Source organism: Carcharodon carcharias, chromosome 31 (assembly GCF_017639515.1).
Source record: "Carcharodon carcharias isolate sCarCar2 chromosome 31, sCarCar2.pri, whole genome shotgun sequence".
Taxonomy (NCBI): domain Eukaryota; kingdom Metazoa; phylum Chordata; class Chondrichthyes; order Lamniformes; family Lamnidae; genus Carcharodon; species Carcharodon carcharias.
This window is the reverse complement of record NC_054497.1, coordinates 13077198-13097370: the sequence shown is the minus strand read 5'-3', so window position 1 is coordinate 13097370 and position 20173 is coordinate 13077198. Positions and strand designations below refer to the sequence as shown.

General features: G+C 45.9%; 1 protein-coding gene across 4 annotated transcripts in view; it reads left to right on the top strand.

Moving 5' to 3' along the window:
* Positions 1-12995, top strand: part of zgc:92360 (uncharacterized protein LOC436988 homolog) — a 314360-nt gene extending 301365 nt beyond the window's left edge. For 3 of the 4 annotated variants that reach the window (XM_041177837.1, XM_041177835.1, XM_041177834.1), the window contains 5 exons: positions 4617-4700; positions 6035-6097; positions 8937-9008; positions 10971-11202; positions 12303-12995. In XM_041177837.1, coding sequence (XP_041033771.1) covers positions 4617-4700; positions 6035-6097; positions 8937-9008; positions 10971-11202; positions 12303-12331 — 480 coding nt within the window. In that variant the 3' untranslated portion in view covers positions 12332-12995. The remainder of the gene's footprint in view (positions 1-4616; positions 4701-6034; positions 6098-8936; positions 9009-10970; positions 11203-12302) is intronic. The other variant, XM_041177836.1, reaches the window with a different exon arrangement.
* The last annotated feature ends 7178 nt before the right edge of the window (positions 12996-20173 follow it).

Below are 20173 nucleotides of genomic sequence, written 5' to 3'. Positions count from 1 at the left end.
GGGAGGTGGGAAGCATCTAGTGAGGATGCTGTGGCCAGGCTTCACTCAGTGGATCAGCCAAATTAATCTCGTAAGTTCCTAGCTGCAATGAGATGAATGAACGATTTATTCTTAATGTTGGCTGGTTGAAGGAGGAGTGTTGGTTGAGAGAGTGGGACAACTCTTTCCGCTTCCCCATATAATGCCAAAGGGATCTTGAACAGCCAGTAAGGCCTTGCCACGAGGAGAGGTCACCAGAGAAAACTCCCGTGGACATGGGATCTTTTACATCCACCTGAGAGGGCAGATATAGCCTCAGTTTAAGTTCGCATCTGATAAACAGTACCTCCAACAGTGCAGCACTCCCTCAAATACAGTACTGCACTGGAGTATCAGCCTGGATTATGTTCTCAAATCCCCAGAGTGCAAATTGAACCCATAACCAAAGAGCGGAGGAATTTCTAGACAAAAGAAAACCATGGTCCATCGTTTGCCTTCTCCCATCCTGTAGTCACAGGATCCAGTGTTAATGGAGTTATTGACTAATCCCAGTGATCCATCTCTGTCGATGAGTCTTCAACAGACCCAGGTATGAGGTGAGGAAAACCCCCAGTGTTGGAGAACTTTGGGAATCATAGATTCGACCTCACCTGTTCCTGCCAAGCTCCAGTCACCACATCATAGCTCAAATTATTCACGTGCTCGATCCCACTATGTTACTTTCAGAAAGAATGAATCGATGCTAACAGCTCCCGGGGCCTTCTGAGTGAACCTGCCTCGTGGAGTGACCATTCGTTCACTGAAATATTGGGCGGGATTTTCCAGTCCCGCCAAAGGACTTTTGGCTGCTCTCCAAATTTTCTGGTCCTGCCCGCGCCAATTCCCATCACGGGTGGGACCAAAAAATCCTCGCCATTGTTTCCACCGATCAGTTTTGTACTTAGCCCCTTTAAGTGCAGGCTGTGTTCTCTGGATGCACTATTCCAGATAAAGTGAAGCAGCTTGTCACTGTCTACATTATCCCAGTTTTTGAGAAGCTTGAAAAGAAAGACAGCAATCATATCCCTTCTAAAGCTTCTCTCTTCCCGTCAGAACATGCCCAATTTATGTAATCACTCCTCAAAAAAAAATGTATGTCTCACACACTGTTTAAATTAGTCAGTCTGAAGTAGAGATAGAATTCTTGTAGTGGTCTGCAGAGACCTGGAGCAGGTTTCAGCTTGTTTCTTAGAGAAATGAGTAATTACAGGTTGCTCCGTTCAAGTCAGCACAAAGCACTTCCATGTACATAGAATGGAAAATAAGCTGAATGTTCTCTCAAAAAATTGTACTAGTCGGCTGGCGTGTGTGAAAAAAACTGATCTATAGGATTCAGTAAGCTCAAGGTTAGATCCCCAATCTGCACTCAGTTATTTTTCATCTACATCATGGTGACCTCTACACTTGCTATTCCAATGCTCTCCTAGTTGGTCTCACAGCTTCCATCTCCAATAAACTTTAGTTTCAACCAAAATTCTGCTGCCTGTATCCTAACTTACACCAAGTCTCGTTCACCCGTCACCTCCTGTGTTTGCTGGTTCCCAGTCCAACAACACCTTGATTTTAAAATTCTCACCCTTGCTTTGCAATCCCTCCATGTCCTCACCCTTCCAATTTCATCCAGCCCCACAGCCCTTCAAGATATCTATGATCGCCCAGTTCTGGCCTCTTGTACATCCCCAATTTTCATTGCTCCACTACTGGCATTCATTGGCTTCAATTGCCAAGCCCCCAAACTTTGGAATTCCCTCCCTAGACCCCAAACCTACCTGATTGACCAAGCTTGTGGTCACCTGACCTTTTATGGCTTGGTGTCGAATCTTGGTCGATGAGGCTCCTGTGAAGCCCCTTTGGACATTTTTCTATGTGACAGACACTATATAAATGCAAACTGTTAATCAACCTCAAAGTAGTGACAATTTGGGTTTTGACATTTGGATTCAATGACCATATTGCCCCCCAGCCCACACTACCCCACCCCCTCCACAAATCCTCGGGCTGGAGTGGAGGTTAGGCAGGGTTACAGCTCATGTGTGAGGGTATTGAGCCAGATTTATAAAGATATTACTGTGATGGGTTCCCTGGTTGAACATCCTGCTTCCACTGTGTAGATCATTTGAGGAAGGTACTGGAGAGTAGCTCGCACAATGGAGCAGCTTTCAGGTGATGAGGGGACGAGATTGAGGGGTAGAATAGGTTTTGCACTTGCAGTGACTTTTAGTTACACGGAACTCATGTCAAGTCATTTAATACCAGTGCCAGACTAAACTGCTTAATGAGTACATTTCTGTGTTAAGTGAAGCGTCCCAATTTATTCTTAATAAGCTCATCATGATCCACAACCATTTCCCATCAAACTTCCAACAGCAGAACAAAGCTTAACCACAGAGGAACAGCACAGACAGCCCTTGAGAACATATTCCACTTAAGCAGAAAAGCAGTTACAGGTTAAGCATTTTAATTCAATACCATTATCATCACAGAAAGTGTCCAATAGATTCTGAAGTGAACAAACTGAAACCTCTATTTTTTTGTCACTGAACAAGGGCACTCGTTAAACACTCACGCCCCACTTTCAAATACTGAGCAAAACCCTTTCAGTGTCGGCTGTGGCTCTGTTGGTAGAACTCTCGCCTCTAACACAGAAGACCATGGGTTCAAGACCTGCTTCAGAGCACAAAACTCAGGCTGACACTCCAGTGTTGCACTGAGGGAGTGCTACACTGTCAGATGTACTGAGGTCTCGTTTGTGGACATAAAAACATTCCGTGGCGCTTTTTTTTAAAGAATAGTTTGGCCTGGGCCAATATTTATCCGTCCAAGAACATCACTTAAAAGAGATGTTCTGGTCATTAACATTTGCTGTGTGCAAATTCACTGCCACGTTTCCTGCATTATAACAGTGGTCGCTCTTCAAAAATATTTCATTGGCTGTAAAGTGTATTGGGACATCCTGAAGTCGTGAAAAGCGCTATATAAATGCAAGTTCGTTCTTCTCACCTGGTCCTATTTCTCCATCATGTGAGCGTTCAGGAACCAGGACGAAATCAGTGAAGTTTGTGCCAGTCTTTTTTGCTACATTAAAAGTAGTGTCAGAAGCCATAGTAACAATGAGGGAGCTGAGTGACTGATCAATCTGGTGTCAAATTTACAGTAAGTCCCTCAGCTGGTGGCATTAGCACTTTGGGGTTGTCAACGCTAATTGGCGGTGTTCCTGGAGGTTTTATCACATGACCTCCCACCTCAGACCACCCCATCCTACACTCCTGCCATTGATTCACCCTCTTGATGCACTGTCATCCCATAACCAATGGAAAAGGCAGTGGCATACAGGTATTGTCACTGGGGCTAGTATTCCAGAGACCCAGGGTAATGCTCTGGGGACCTGGGTTCCAATCCCATCAGGGCAGATGGTGAAATTTGAATTCAATAAAAACTGGACTGATGACCATGAAACCAATACTGATTGTCATAAAAACCCATCTGGTTCACTAATGCTCTCTAGGGAAGGAAATCTGCCATCCCTACCTAGCCTGGCCTAGATAAAAACAAAAAACTGCGGATGCTGGAAATCCAAAACAGAAATACCTGGAAAAACTCAGCAGGTCTGGCAGCGTCGGCGGAGAAGAGCACAGTTGACGTTTCGAGTCCTCATGACCCCTCAAGAGGGGTCATGAGGACTTGAAACGTCAGCTGTGCTCTTCTCCGCCGATGCTGCCAGACCTGCTGAGTTTTTCCAGGTATTTCTGTTTCTGTTTTGGTCTGGCCTAGATGTGACTCCAGACCCACAGCAAGGTGGTTGACTCTTAGGTCAATTAGGGCTGGGCAATAAATGCTGGCCTAGCCAGCGATGCCCTCACCCCATGAGCAAAGTAAGAAAGTAACAGTATCTTTGGGTTAATCTTGATTGTTAATCAAACAGCCCTTTATTTTTCCCATCAAATGGTGCTTTATCATGCTCCTGCTAAAGATGCTGTCTTTGGCGAGATGGTGACATAGTGTCACTGGACTAGTAATCCAGATGTCCAGTTAATTCTCTGGCAACATGGGTTCAAATCCCACCACGGCAGCTGGTGGAATTTAAATTTAATAAAGAATCGGGAATATAAAGCCGGTCTCAGTAATGGTAAAAAAACCCACCTGGTTCACTAATGCCCTTCAGTGGAGGAAATCTGCTATGCTTGCCCAGTCTGGCCTACATGTGACTCCAGCCCCACAGCAATGTGGTCAACTCTTAGTTGCCCTCTGAAGTGGCCCTAGCAAGTCACTCAGTTCAAGGGCAATTAGGGATGGGCAACAAATGCTGGTCTTGCCAGCGACACGCACACCCCAGGGAAGAATATATTTTTTAAAATGCAAGTTGTTGTTGTATTTCCCCACACCTTTATAATTAATAAATGGAAAGTCTTCAAAGAAAGTGAAAGAAACACACTGCCTATGATTTTTTTCTCCTAGGTTTGCCCACACCTCTGATCTGGAGTTTTGCTTTTCATTTCCTGGAGACTCCAGGGCAATCCTGGAGCGTTGGCAACTCAATGCGTTCATTATTCAAAGGCTGAGCCCTTGGCTAATTAGACCTGTTTTTGTTTCTCCAACAGGAAATTGTGGATTGGTTCAACGCCATTCGTGCTGTCCAGTTTCATTACTTAAAAGTCGCTTTCCCGGGAGCGAGTGACTATGAGGTAAGCTCCACCAATGTACAGTTGAAGAGTTGAAACATCAATGTAGATTTCCGCTGGATAGCTCTGGGTTTAATGAGCTCATCACGTTCCACAGAGGAACACTCACTCTCTCAGCTTCTCTGGAGAACAGCTCCTTTTCTTTATTTATTCACGGGATGTGGGCGTCGCTGGCTAGGCCAGCATTTGTTGTCCATCCCAACTGCCCCTTGAGAAGGAGCTGGTAAGCTGCCTTCATGAGCTGTGACTTTTCTGTAGCACTTGGATACAACTGAATGCCTTGCCAGACCAAAGCAGAGGACCAGTGGGCCAGTTTGCAGTCAGTCATATCGCCATGGGTCTGGAGCCACATGTAGGCCAGACCGGATAAGGGTAGCAAATTTCCTTCCCTCAAGGACGAGTGAAGAAGATGGGTTTCTTACATCATTCGATTGTCTCATGGTCACCATTACTGATACTCCCCCTTCTTAAGGTCACATGTCCCAAGAGGGTTTTGGCGACCACGGACTTTCACTGGATTGGTCCATGATTATGATGGCAAGTGGTTTGTCGTTGCCTTCTGCAGTATGGCTGACCAGGGAACTCTTTCCCACTCCCACCACCCGCCGTCAGGCGTATTGGAAGGATTTACAGGCTGATAAGCAACCTGTTTGGACACATTATGAGCGCACCTTCCTTGGCCATGAAGCCCTGAAGTGACACTCGAACCCAGAGCTTCTAAGCCCGGAGATAGGGATGTTACCCACTGCATCATGAGACCTCTTCATTACTGAGACTAGCTTTTTTTTAAAAAAAAAATCAGATTTATTTATTAATTGATTTTAAATTCCCCCCCAGAGATGGGATTTGAGCTCGTGTCCCTGAGGCTCTGGTCCAGGCACCTGGATTACTGGCCCAGTAACGTTACCAATAGACCTTTATCCTAACTGGATCTGGGTGTGTGGCTGTAGTTGGGACATACACACGAGTGTGCACCAAGAATGGGAAGAACTCATGGAGCAAGCAGGTAGCATTAATACGTTTAAGGGGAGGGCTTTGTGCACACATGAGGGAGCAAGCAATAGAGGGATTGGGACAGGATGTGGATAGGTAATTAGAGTGGGAAGAGGATGATGTGGATTAAGTACACCAGTCAGGCTGAATGGACTGCTCGTGTAGATTCTATACTTGTCTGATTCAGCCCAAGGCATTGGCCAGGGAATGGAACATGTAACACACTTTGGTTTGGAGGAAATTAAAATTCCATATATATTTTTCAGAACGTATGCTGGGCCTGGGTGTGCAATGCCTCTTAGCATTTGATTAATTTATTTACCAGCTCATAATTCCATTCACAGCTAAAGCACAAACTGACCAGGAATTTCCTGAAGGAAGGTTACATGGAGAAAACAGGACCCAAGGTAAGAGTCCAACATCTCATCATCATTTCAAAGCCAGAGCTGCAAAATGACTCTGAGCTACCTCACACACACACACACACACAAACACACACACAGACGCACACACACACAGACGCACACACACCTGCACAGACGCACACACACACACACAGACGCATACACACACACACACACACACGCATACACACACACAGACACATACACACACACACACACACACGCATACACACACGCAGACACATACACACACACACACACACACACACAGACACACACACACATCCCGCCTAGTAGCAGGCAGGTAAAATATAATCACCAGCTGTAAGCACAGACGCAATAGTTATCCTAATTGGTTTTAACTCACATTTACTGTTGCGATTGGAAGCAGCACTTTTCCTTCAGAAATTCGCAGTTTATCTGGAGAACTGGGGGCATGCCCTGTCACCACCCACAATTCCTTTCTGCTCATTAAAGAAGATCCGTAAGATCCAATGGCACCATTGGAAGAGCAAGGAGTGTGCCTGGGAGTCTGAATACCATTTCTTCCACAGCCAGCACCACGCAAAAAAGAACAGGTCAACTGGTCATTGGTCACTTTACTCTTTCTGAGATCTTGCTGTGCACAAAATGGCTGCCACCTTCTACATTAACAACACTTCAAAGGTGATTAAGAGGCGTGCCACGGGGTTGAACATTTTCAACTCTTTTTAAGAATTATTTTCAAACAATAGCCCAGTCTCCGAGACCAGGGTTAGACTGGGCCCTTGGCCTAGGCTGGATCAGGTATTCCTGTTGTAGTTGGAGTTCCACAGCCATTGAATTGGACTCAGACACACAGCAAATCTGCAAGGGCTCAGTGTTGCCCAGTGAAATTAGGAAGGTGCATTCATGAGATTGGAGAACACAGCAAACCGAGATTCTCTGTCTCTCACACACGCACAGACACACACATACAAAAGTGTGCAATGTGGAACTAGCTTCTGAAGAAAATTCCTTTTAAATTCCTTTCCCTTTGGTGTATTTTTGATTCAGGTGCCTGTGAGCATGTCAATGATTATTAGCATCACTTCAATGACTAGCTCCCTCTATTAGGTGCCTCCATCAGGAGATGGTGGCATAGTAGTATTGTCATTAGTCTAGTAATCCATAGGCCCAGGTGAATGCTCTAGGGACATGGGTTCCAATCCCACCATGGCCGCTGGTGGAATTTAAATTCATTTAATGAATCCAAAAGATAAAAGTCTGGAATATGGTCAGTAATAGTGACCATGAAACTATCATTGATTATTGTAAAAACCCATCTGGCTCATTAAAGTCCCTTAGGGAAGGAAATCTGCCAACCTTACCTGGTCTGGCCCACATGTGACTCCAGGTCCACAGCAATGAGGTTGACTCTTAACTGTGCTCAAAGGACGATTATGGATGGGCAACAAGTTAACCCACATCCACAAAAGAATATTTCTTTAACAAAAGATGCACAGGCAATGACTTAACCTGCAATCTTTCAAAACACTAGTTAATACAGTTAGACAGAAGTTACAAATATTTCACAAGTATGAAAAAGAAAGAAGGATGGATTGTATATTTATATAGCACCTTTTATGTTTTCAGGCCATCCCCAGTGTCTAACGCCTTTCACAAGTGGTTGTGCAGCAGGACTGGTTGTGGGATCTCTTAGCTATAGCATTCTGCTTCCGCTGCTTGGCGAGCAAGTAGTCCTGTGTCATGGTTTCGCCAGGTTGACACCTCATTTTTAGGTATGCCTGGTGCTGCTCCTGAAATGCCCTCCTGCGCTCTTCATTGAACCAGGGTTGATCCCCTGGCTTGATGGTAATGGTAGAGTGGGGGGATATACTGGGCCACGAGGTTACAGATTGTGGTTGAGTACAATTCTGCTGCTGCTGATGGCCCACAGCGCCTCATGGATGCCCAGTTTTGAGTTGCTAGATCTGTCCAAAATCTATGCCACTTAGCACAGTGGTAGTGCCATACAACATGATGGAGGGTATCCTCAATGTGAAGATGGGACTTGGTCTCCACAAGTTCTGTGCGGTGGTCACTCCTACCGATGCTGTCATAGACAGATGCATCTGTGGCGGGTAGATTAGTGAGGACGAGGTGAAATTTTTTTTCCCCTCTTGTAGGTTCCCTCACTACCTAAAATAGACCCAGTCTAGCAACTATGTCCTTTAGGACTCTGCCAGCTCGTTCAGCAGTGGTGCTACTGAGCCATTCTTAGTGATGGACATTCAGGTCCCAACCCAGAGTACATTCTGCGCCCTTGCCACCCTCAGTGCTTCCTCCAAGTGGTGTTCAACATGGAGGAGCACTGATTCATCAGCTAAGCAATGCAATAGGTGGTAATCAACAGGAAGTTAATGTTGGTTGAGGGATAAATATTGGCGCATGACACCAGGGAGAATTCCCCAGCTCTTCTTTGAAATAGTGGCCATGATATCTTATATTTCCACCTGAGAGGCAGAAAGTTTAGCTTCACAGCTCATTTGAAACACAGCACCTCCAATAGTGCAGCATTCCCTCAGTGGTGCACTAGGAATCCCAGACCAGATTATGGTCCCAAGCCTTTGGGCTGGGACTCGAACCCACGACCTTCTGACTCAGAGGCTGGTGTAATTTTCACTATTGGGAGTAAATTATTCCTTTTGGTTAAACTCTTGCCCTCCTAATACTGACCACAATGATAAACATCAGCAGTCACTCCATCAGTCTATGGGGCTCTTAAGTGTTGTGTGAGCCACCTTCAGCTACATCAACATGTGTTGAACACTAATTTAAAAAATGCTACTAATCTGAAGCTCTCATTTTTTCTTGCTTATAGCAAACTGAAGGTTTCAAGAAACGATGGTTTACACTAGATCACCGGCGTCTGATGTACTACAAAGACCCTTTGGTATGTACATTCAAAACTAGGCTTCGAGTAGTCCAAGATGAAAGGAGGAAGTCTCACTTTCACACTTGTTCTCTTACTTTCTCTCAATCATTCTCGCACGTCCTTACTCTCAAATTCACTTTCTCGCTCTCAATCTCTCTCTGTATCACCCTTTCACATTCACTGTCTTGCACAGTCTTTGTATCACTCCCTTACGCTCTCACTCTCATACTCATTTTTGCTCTCACTCTCACACTCACTTTCTCTCTCACTCTCTCACACTCACTTTCTCTTTCACTCTCACACTCACTTTCTCTTTCACTCTCTCACACTCACTTTCTCTCTCAGTCACTTTCCCTCTCATTCTCTCACACTCACTTTCTCTCTCTCACACTCACTTTCCCTCTCACTCTCTCACACTCACTTTCTCTTTCACTCACTCACACTCACTTTCTCTCTCAGTCACTTTCCCTCTCATTCTCTCACACTCACTTTCTCTCATTCTCTCACACTCACTTTCTCTCTCTCACACTCACTTTCCCTCTCACTCTCTCACACTCACTTTCCCTCTCACACTCACTCTCACATTCACTTTCTCTCTCACTCTTTCACTGTAGCACACTCTCGCTCGCATACTCGCTTTCTCTCAATCACTTCAATCGTTCTCTTGGTCTCTCACACAAACTCTGTTTCTCTCCTTCTCTTGCATTCTCTCACTCTCGCTAACAGCTGCTTTCTCTATTACACTATCACTCTCACTCTTTTCTCATGCACCCTTTCGCATTTGCTTTCTCACACAGTCGCACTCACATTCTGTCACTCTCAATCTTTTTCTCCCTCTTCACTCTATCTCCCTTGCACTCACTCCTCACCCTCTCGCACTGGATCGTTCTCTCAAACTCATTCATTTTCACTTTTTTTCTCTTTCCTGATCATAAGGGTGATGTGTGAAAGATTTTGTAACGCCCTCAATTCAGCTCCCATTGGCTTCACACCTGCTGCACATCTAGTAATCCGGCACTAACTTGGGAAACTCACACAGGGAGACCACACAATGGTTGGCGTGGGAAGCAAGTGGCATGATGGAGGGCAAAAGGAAACTGGGCTGTATTGTTTGGGATGGTTTAGAGGGTTGTGGGACAGAATGGAAAGGAGGTAAGGAGAGGGGAAGGAGGCTTGTGTGGAACATCTCCACCAACATTAATCCAGTTGGGCTGAATGGCCTGTTCTGGGGTGTAGATATTTTATAATGCTGCATAGCAAGCAAAGTGAAAGAGTTTTTACAGTAATTCAAATGGTGAGACAGGCAAATACCGAGGTTTGGTTCCTGTATGAAAGAGGATGTTGCATGGTTTCCTGTGCTGTGTATTCAGTTTAGTGCCACATCAGACTGCTGAAGCCTTCACGTCATGTACTCTGGGCCCAGGAATCGCACTGAGGAACTGGTGTAAGATTGGAGTATTATGGTCAATTCTGGGCACCGCACTTTAGGAAGGATGCCAAGACGTTGGAGAGGGTGCGGAGATTTAATAGAACGGTGGCAAGGAAGAGGGCCATCCACTCTATGGAGAAATTGGAAAAGCTGGGATTGTCCTCCTTACAGCAGAGGTTAGGGGGAGATATGATGGAAGTGTTCAAAATCATGACGTATTTGCTCAAGAAGAAGAAGCCATTTGCAGTGGCAGGAGGGTTGAACACAGCTTTAAGATTATTGATAAAAGAATGGGAGAGGAGGAGAATTATTTTTACGCAACAAGTTGCTGTGATCTGGGAGGTGCTGCCTGAAAGGGCAGTGGAAGCAGATTCAGTGGTAACTTTGAAAAAGGAATTAGATAAATACTTGAAAGGGAAAAAAATTGATGGAGAAAAAGTAGGGGGTGGAGTGGGACTAATTGGATAACAGGTGACGTGCTAACTCCTGAAATCGCCTGCCCATCACCTTGAGAAAGCATTAAAGAGCGGCTATGTGCGATATCTTCACAGGATGCATTTGCCAAAGGCGAGGTCTTCATTGGCAGCAGTGACAATGGGTACCTGGTCAGAGAAGGGCTTCCCCCTGGTGCCCAGGGTAACCCGAACTGGCAATATGGAATCACCATAGTAACACCGGACAGGGAATTCCTGTTCACGTGCGAAACCGAAAGTGAGCAGCGGGATTGGATAACCGTGTTCAACGGAGTGATGAGTCAACAGATGTCACCCCAAGAATACACAAGTAAGTTTCTCACACTCTCTTTCCCCCTCACTTTTATTCCCTCGCACTCTCCCTCCCCTGCACTCTCTTTCTCCTGCACACTCCCTCCCCCACACTTTCCTTCGCACTCCACCCCAGCTTAAGCAAGCTATGAAAGTTGCATCTTATAAACACTGGTGGTGCTATGTCACACGGAACAGGAAAATCCCAGGAGCCATACTATACCGCCTGTGATGAATTAACAAATTACAGAGTCGGGCCAACTATTGTGTTCTGATGAAGAGTCATACGGACTCGAAATGTTAACTGTGTTCCTCTCCGCAGATGCTGTCAGACCTGCTGAGTTTTTCCAGCTATTTTTGTTTTTGTTATTGGAGCATTAGTCTTAGCTCCAGGACCCTGGACAAGGGTGGTGGGTGGGGTGGGGGTAAGAAATCAGCTAGTTCCTGATCAATGTCGGGTCTTTGGGTGTTGGAAGGGGCTTTGCTGGGAGAGAAGGTACACTGGCGGAGGGTCTACACTGAGGTGAGGAGTTGCATGGAGAGGAGTGAAATTGTGGGAAGGGCTACACTAGGGGAGAGATTACACTGAGGCGAGGGGCTACACTGGGGGGAGGGGCTACACTGGGAGAGGGGCTAAATTGGGGGAGGAGCCACATGGAATGGAGATATACTGAGGGGAGGAATTACACTGGTGGAAAGCTACACTGAAGAGGAGCTACACTTAGGGAAGAGTTACATTGAGGGAAGGAGCTACATTGCGGTGGAGCTACACTGGAGAAGGAGTTACATTGAGGGAAGGATGTACATTGGGGTGGAGCTACACTGGGGAAGGAGTTACATTGAGGGAAGGAGGTACATTGTGGTGGAGTTACACTGGGGAAGGAGTTACATTGAGGTGGAGCTGCACTAGGGAAGGAGTTACATTGAGGGGAGGAGCTAAACCACATCTTCGTCTCTCACACCAACAATCGTCCACTTGGGTTGTCATTTCCTCAAGGAAGTTGGATGGAAATAGAACAGAGAGAAGAAAAATAGACACAAAGAAGTGATTACTGTGCGACTCACTGCCCTGAGTGGGTTTCTTCCTCAATTTAGTTAATCTTTTCTTTTGTCTTTCAGTGGAAGCCTATTTCAAGCATAAACGATAAACCGCAAACAAGCTGACCTCCAACCTTTAACCTCTAACCTCAGCTTTACAGATAAACACAACACAATGCCATAGCAATGCAGCTGGACAGACACCCCACGTTTACCGGTGACACCAACAATTACTGATGAAAGCGAGAGGCATTTCCCCTGTGATTTTGATTTTGTAAACTGGTGGCTCACCTTTGAGAATGTTCTAGGATGTAAATTGTTCAGTCATACTAAGTGGACACTGAGGGCTTTCATCTCACTGACTGAAAAAGGTGACTCACCATCAGGGTTTGAAGCAGCAATTCAGCTAGACATTAAAGAGCAGATTGTACTGAGAATCGACACTTCCATGTTCCTGGGAGATCCACGTGCTGGGAGCTCACAGTGCAATTCCCAGCACAGTGCCCTAAATACTCAGCAGAATATTTTGTCCATTGTGATTATTTAAAGAATATAATGCATTGGGATGTGGAAAATATGTCATGGAATAAAATGGAATAATAGAGGGACATTCTTTAGGGAATATAGCTGAGACATATTAATGGGGGCAGTGTAGACGGAGCTTTACTCTGTACCTAACCCCATGTTGTACCTGCCCTGGGAGTGTTTGATGGGGACAATGTAGAGGGAGCTTTACTCTGTATCTAACCCCGTGCTGTACCTGTCCTGGGAGTGTTTGTTGGGGACAGTGTAGAGGGAGCTTTACTCTGTATCTAACCCCGTGCTGTACCTGTCCTGGGGGTGTTTGATGGGGACAGTGTAGAGACAGCTTTACTCTGTATCTAACCCCGTGCTGTACCTGTCCTGGGAGTGTTTGATGGGGACAGTGTAGAGACAGCTTTACTCTGTATCTAACCCCGTGCTGTACCTGCCCTGGGAGTGTTTGTTGGGGACAGTGTAGAGGGAGCTTTACTCTGTACCTAACCCCGTGCTGTACCTGTCCTGGGAGTGTTTGATGGGACAGTGTAGAGGGAGATTTACTCTGTATCTAACCCCGTGCTGTACCTGTCCTGGGAGTGTTTGATGGGGACAGTGTAGAGGGAGCTTTACTCTGTATCTAACCCTGTGCTGTACCTGTCCTGGGAGCGTTTGATGGGGACAGTGTAGAGGGAGCTTTACTCTGTATCTAACCCCGTGCTGTACCTCTTCTGGGAGTGTTTGATGGGGACAGTGTAGAGGGAGCTTTACTCTGTATCTAACCCCGTGCTGTACCTGTCCTGGGAGTGTTTCATGGGGATAGTGTAGAGAGAGAGTTTTATTCTATATTGAACTGTTCAACCAAGCTGTGTGTGATTTTATTGGATCCCAGTAAAAGGATTGTGTTTGATTCCCCACTACCAGCATCCCTCACCTTCATTAACTACAACATCCCGCCAAAAGTAAAATACTGTATCTGAATCATACCTGTTTCTATTCAAGATAGCTGCTGCACCCTTGGAAAAGGAGGGGGTCTTGCAGGCAGATATATGGGTACCTCACAGTTAACCCTGCCATGGTCTTCAGGCACTCTCAGGGGAAATGCTGCTCTGTGAATTGTCAACACTCTCCATTAAAATGTTAACGGCTTCATCAGAATATTTCAAATGTTCAGTTAAAAATAAAGGCCAGAAAAGTGGAAAGAAAACTGGTTTTGTTTGAATGTGACGTCCCCAGTGAGACAAACCGACACCATCCAGTGGGGAATTTAGGGGAGGCAGTGATGTAGTGGTATCGGAACTCCGGAGACCCAGGGTAATGCTCTGGGTAGCCAGGTTCAAATCCCACCACTGGATGGTGAAATTTGAATCCAATAAAAATATGGAATTAAAAGTCTAATGATGACCATGGGAAAAAAAACCCATTGCCAATCTTTGGGAAGACCTATCTTGTTCACTAATGCCCTTTAGGGAAGGAAACCTACCGTCCTTAGCTGGTCTGTGACTCCAAACCCACAGCAATGTGGTTGACTCTGAAATGGCCAAGCAAGCCACTCAGTTCAAGAACAATTAGGTACAGGGAACAACTGCTGGTCTTGACAGCGACGCCCACATCCCATAAACAAATAAAAAAAAATCCTGTATAAAATGTCGCTGTGGTCAGAAACCTCAGCCAACAACAGCTTGCATTTATATAGCACCTTTAGCATAGTAAACTGTGTTTTCTTGCTTGATAATGGTCCTTTCACAATAGTGAAGCACTGCACAAATTCAACTTCTTGTTGCCTGCGCACCACGAGTCACTGGGTAAGGCTGTCCTGTCACACAGCAAGGTCGAAGCCTCTCTCAAATGCCCGCTCACTAAACATGTCTCCGAGTTTTAAAAGTGATTGGTAAAAGTAGCAATGGTAACATGAGGAAAAATGTCTTTATGCAGCGAGTGGTTAGGAGCTGGGATGCGCTGCCCCAGAGTGTGGTGGGGAGATGGTCAATCGTGCCTTTCAAAAGCAAATTGGATCATTATCTGAAGAGGAGATATTTGCAGGGCTACAGGTCAAAGGCAGTGGGAGCAGCATCAAGTGAATTGCTCTTGCAGAGAGCCAGCATGGACCCGACAGGCCGAATGGCCTCCTTTCCTGCTGTAACCATTCTATGATTCAATGATAATGTTCCTCGAATTTTCCCACACCATCTGCCAGTTTACTAAGCCCATTACACATGTAATCTCCCACTGTGTAGAGCAGTTAAACTCAGCTGCCTGTTCCCCTTTCATTTGCTAAACTAGAGCCTCTGGTTCTAGACGTAGCAACAACGCCTGAAGTATAATCAGGTTTCAATTTTTTGAAACCCTCAAACATCTTGACCACTCTCTACCCACAATGTTTCTCGATTCCGGAGTAAGTAATCCCAGGGCCCTCAGCCCCAGCTACTCTCCCATCCGAATCAGAAAGTCCTGGGTTTAGATCCCACTCCAGAGACTGGAGACCATAATCCAGCGCAGTGCTGAGGGAGTGTTGCACTGTCAGAGGTGCCATCTTTCAGATTAAACATTAAACTGAGACCCCATCAGCTCCCTCAGGTGGATGTAAAAAATGCCTTGGCCACTATTTTGAAGAAAAGCGGGGGCATTCTCCCTTGTGATCTGGAGCCAAATTTATCCCTCAACCAACATCATAAGAACAGATTATCTGTTCATTGTCACATCGCTGTTCGTGGGAGCTTGCTGTGCACAAATGGACAAGTGGCACCGGGACCAGACGAGATGCATCCAATGATATTGAAGGAAATTGCAGGGGCACTGGCCATAATCTTTCAGTCTTCCCTAGGCTCAGGGGAGGGGCCAGAAGACTGGAGAATTGCAAACATTATGCCCTTGTTCAAAAAAGGTTGTAAGGATAAGCCCAGCAATCACTGAAGTTTAGCTTCAGTGGTGGGGAAGCTTCTAGAAATGATTACTCGGGATAGGATTAGTAGTCACATGGAAAAATGTGTGTTGATTAGGAAGAGCCAGCATGGATTTCTAAAGGGTAAATTGTGTTTAATTAACTTGCTGGAGTTTTTTGAAGGGGTAACTGTAAAGGTCGATGAGGGTAAGGCTGTTGATGTGCACGTGGGCTTTCAAAAGGCATTTGATGCAGGGCCACACAACAGACTTGTGAGAAAAGTTATAGCTCATGGAATAAGAGGGACAGGAGCAACGTGGATACAAAATTGGCTGAGTAATAGGAAACAGAGGGTAATGGTCAATGGATGTTTTTCGGGTTGAAGGAAGGTTTGTAATGGAGTTCTCCAAAGATCGATATTGGGACCCTTGCTTTTCCTGATATAAATGATCTAGATCTTGGTGTGCAGGGAACAATTTCAAAGTTGCAGATGATCCGAAACTTGGAAGCATTGTAATCTGTGAGGAGGACATGTATAGAACTTCAAAAGGACTTAGACAAGTTGGTGGAGTGGACAGATAGATAGGTGGCAGATGAAGTTCAATGCAGAGAAGTGTGAGGTGATGCATTTTCATAGGAAGAACATGGACAGACAATACAAAATAAGGGATACAATTCTTAAGGGGGTGCAGGAGCAGAGGGACCAGGGTGTATATGTGCATTGATCATTAAAGGTGGCAGAACAGGTGGAGAGAGCAGTTAATAAAGCATATAGTATCCTAGGCTTTATTAATAGGGGCATAGAGTACAAGAGCTGGGAGGTTATGCTGAGCTGATACAAGACACTAGTTAGACCTCAGCTGGAGTATTGTGTACAGTTCTGGGCACCACCTTATATGAAGGATGTGAACACATTGGAGAGAGTGCAGAAAAGGTTTACAAAAATAGTTCCAGGGATGAAGATAGATTGGAGAAGTTGGGAATGTTCTCCTTGGAGAGAAGAAGGCTAAGTGGAGATTTGATAGAGGGTTCAAAATCATGAGGGGACTAGATAGGAAGAAGCTGTTCCTCCTTGTAAAAGGATCGAGAATAAGAGGGCACAGATTTAAAGAGATTTGCAAAAGAAGAGAAATGTGAGAAAAATCTTCTTCACTCAGCGAGCAGTTCGAGTCTGGAATACACTGCCTGGAAGTGTGGAGGAGGCAGGTTCAATCAAGGCATTCATGAGGTAATTAGATTATTATTTGAATTGAAACAACATGCAAGGGTACAGGGAAAAGGCAGGAGAGTGGCACTAAGTCACAAGTCTCATTCGGAGAGCCGGCGCAGACACGATGGACCGAATAGCCGCCTTCTGCACCATGACGATTGTATGACTTAAAAAGTACGTTGATGAGAAGTGCTTTGGGACATCCTGAGGTCATCAAAGGCACCATAGAAATGTAAGTTCTTCCTACCTTTTTCTCCATAGGATGAGAAGCTGTAAAGTGGGCCTCAGTTTAGTTGCAACTAAAACAGAAAATGATGGAAAAACTCAGCAGGCCCGACAGCATCTGTGGAGAGAAAGACAGAGTTAACATTTCGAGTCCGTATGACTCTTCTTCAGAGCTAAAGCGAGGTACAAATGTGGTGAAATATATCCTGTTTAAGGGGGGTGGAATAGGTGAAGCTGGAGAGAAAACCAGCGATAGGTGGAGGCAAAGGAGAGATTGCGAAAGATGTCATAAACAAAAGGTCAAAGAGTTGTTAATAGTGATGGCGCTGGCTAAAGGAGGTGTTAATGGTGACATTATTAGAGGAAAGCAGAATGTGATAATGGCCGGGCCAGGGTAAGCACTCTGGAAAGTGAGAGATGGTGGGGTGGGGGGAGGGGATGATAGTGGGGAGAAAAGATCGAGAATAGGCTAAAAGATGGGGATAAAGCAATAAATAAAAAGGAAATAAATTTAAAATATAATAATAATGAAAGTAAGTAGGGGGAAAATAAATAAATAAAACTTTAAAAATGAATATGGAAAAAAGGGGGATCAAAAAGGGGTGGGGATGGAGGAGAGAGTTCATGGCCTGAAGTTGTCGAACTCAATATTCAGTCCGGAAGGCTGTAAAGTGGCTAGTCGGAAGATGAGTTGCTGTTCCTCCAGTTTGCATTGAGCTTCACTGGAACAATGCAGCAGGCCAAGGACAGACATGTGGGCACGAGAGCAGGGTGCTGTGTTAAAATGGCAAGCAACAGGGAGGTCTGGGTCATGCTTGCGGATAGACCGAAGGTGTTCTGCAAAGCGGTCACCCAGTCTGTGTTTGGTCTCTCCATTGTAAAGGAGACCACATGGGGAGCAGCAAATGCAGCAGACTAAACTCACTTCAATTCAATTGAAAAGAGTGTTTGGGCCCTTGGACAGTGAGGAGGGGGGAAATAAAGGGGCAGGTGTTGCATCTTCTGCAATTGCGTGGGAAGCAGTTGAGGTGTTGGGGGTGATGGAGGAGTGAACCAGGGTGTCCTGGAGAGAACAGTCCCTATGGAATGCCGCCAGGGGGGTGAAGTGAAGATGTGTTTGGTGGTGGCATCATGCTGGAGTTGGCGGAAATGGCGGAGGATGATCCTTTGAAAACAGAGGCTGGTGGGGTGATAAGTGAGGACTAGGGGGACCCTATCATGTTTCAGGTGGGGAGAGGAAGGTGTGAGGGCAGATGCGCGGGAGATGGGCCGGACACAATTGAGGGCCCTGTCAACCACCGTGAGCGGAAAACTCGGTTAAGGAAGAAGGAAGACATGTCAGAGGAACTGTTTTGGAAAGTGGCATCATCAGAACAGATGTGACAGAGGCGAAGGACCTGAGAGAATGGGATGGAGTCTTTACAGGAAGCGGGGTGTGAGGAGCTGTAGTTGAGGTAGCTGTGGGAGTTGGTAGGCTTGCAATGGATATTGGTGGACAGTCTATCACCAGAAATTGAGACAGAGAGGTCAAGAAAGGGAAGGGAAGTGTCAGTGATGGACCATGTGAAAGTGATGGAGGGGTGGAAATTGGCAGCAAATTTGATAAATTTTTCCAGGTCCAGACAAGAGCATGAAGCGGCACTGAAGTAATTATCGATGTACCGGAGAAAGTTGTGGTTGGGGGCCGGAGTAGGATTGGAACAAGGGATGTTCCACATACCCCATAAAGAGACAGGCATAGCTGGGGCCCATGCGGGTACCCATAGCCACACCTTTTATTTGGAGGAAGTGAGAGATGTTTAAGAAGAAATTGTTCAGTGAGAGAACAAGTTCAGCCAGACGGAGGAGAGTAGTGGTAGATGGGGATTGTTTGAACCTCTGTTCAGGGGAAGTGAGACAAGTTAAAGGAGAATAAATTCAACATTAATCCCCCCGCTCAACAGATTCTTTCACCCACCTCCAGTATTCTCCCCCAACCTGGACCCCTCCCTTTGGATTCTTACCTGTTCTTGATCTGATTATTGAGAACTGTCAGCGTGACATCGGCCATCTCAATTTCTCTGCTCCTCTCACCCACTCCAACCTGTCTCTCTCTCTGAACTTACTGCACTCCGTTCCCTCAGGTCCAACCCTGACTTTGTCATCAAACCTGCTGACAAGGGTGGTGCTGTTGTTGTCTGGTGCACTGACCTCTACCTCGCAGAGGCTGAGCATCAACTCACAGACACTTCCTCCTATCTCCCTCTGGACCATGACCCCACCATTGAACATCAAGCCATTGTTTCCAGGACTGTCACTGACCTCATCTCCTCTGGAGATCTTCCCTCCACAGCTTCCAACCTCAGTCTCCCAACTTCAGATGGCCCGCTTCTACCTCCTACCCAAAATCCACAGACAGAACTGTCCCGACAGACCAATCGTGTCAGCATGTTCCTGCCCCACGGAACTCATTTCTTCCTATCTTGACTCCATTCTCTCTCCCCTTATCCAGTGTCTTTTCACCTACATCCACGATTCCTCTGATGCCCTACGTCACATCAACAGTTCCCAGTTCCCTGGCCTCTTCACCATGGACATCCAATCCTTCTACACCTCTATCCCACACCAGGATGGTCTGGTGGCTCTCCGCTTCTTTCTTGAACAGAGTCCCGAAAGAATCTCCAATCCACCACCACTCTCCTCCATCTGGCTGAACTTGTTCTCTCACTGAACAATTTCTCCCTAAACTTGTCTCACTTCCTCCAAATAAAATATGTGGCTATGTGTACCCATATGGGCCCCAGTTATGCCTGTCTCTTTATGGGGTATGTGGAACATTCCTTGTTCCAATCCTACTCAGGCCCCCTCCCACAACTCTTTTCTCCAGTACATCGATGACTGTTTCGGTGCTGCTTCATGCTCTTGTCTGGACCTGGAAAAATTTATCAATTTTGCTTCCAATTTGCAGCACCCCCCACCCCCCACCCCCATCACATGGTCCATCTCTGACTCTTCCCTTCCCTTCCTTGACCTCTCTGTCTCTCTTTCTGGTGATAGACTGTCCACCAATATTCATTACAAGCCCACCGACACCCACAGCTACCTTGACTACAGCTCCACACCCTAACTCCTGTAAGGAGT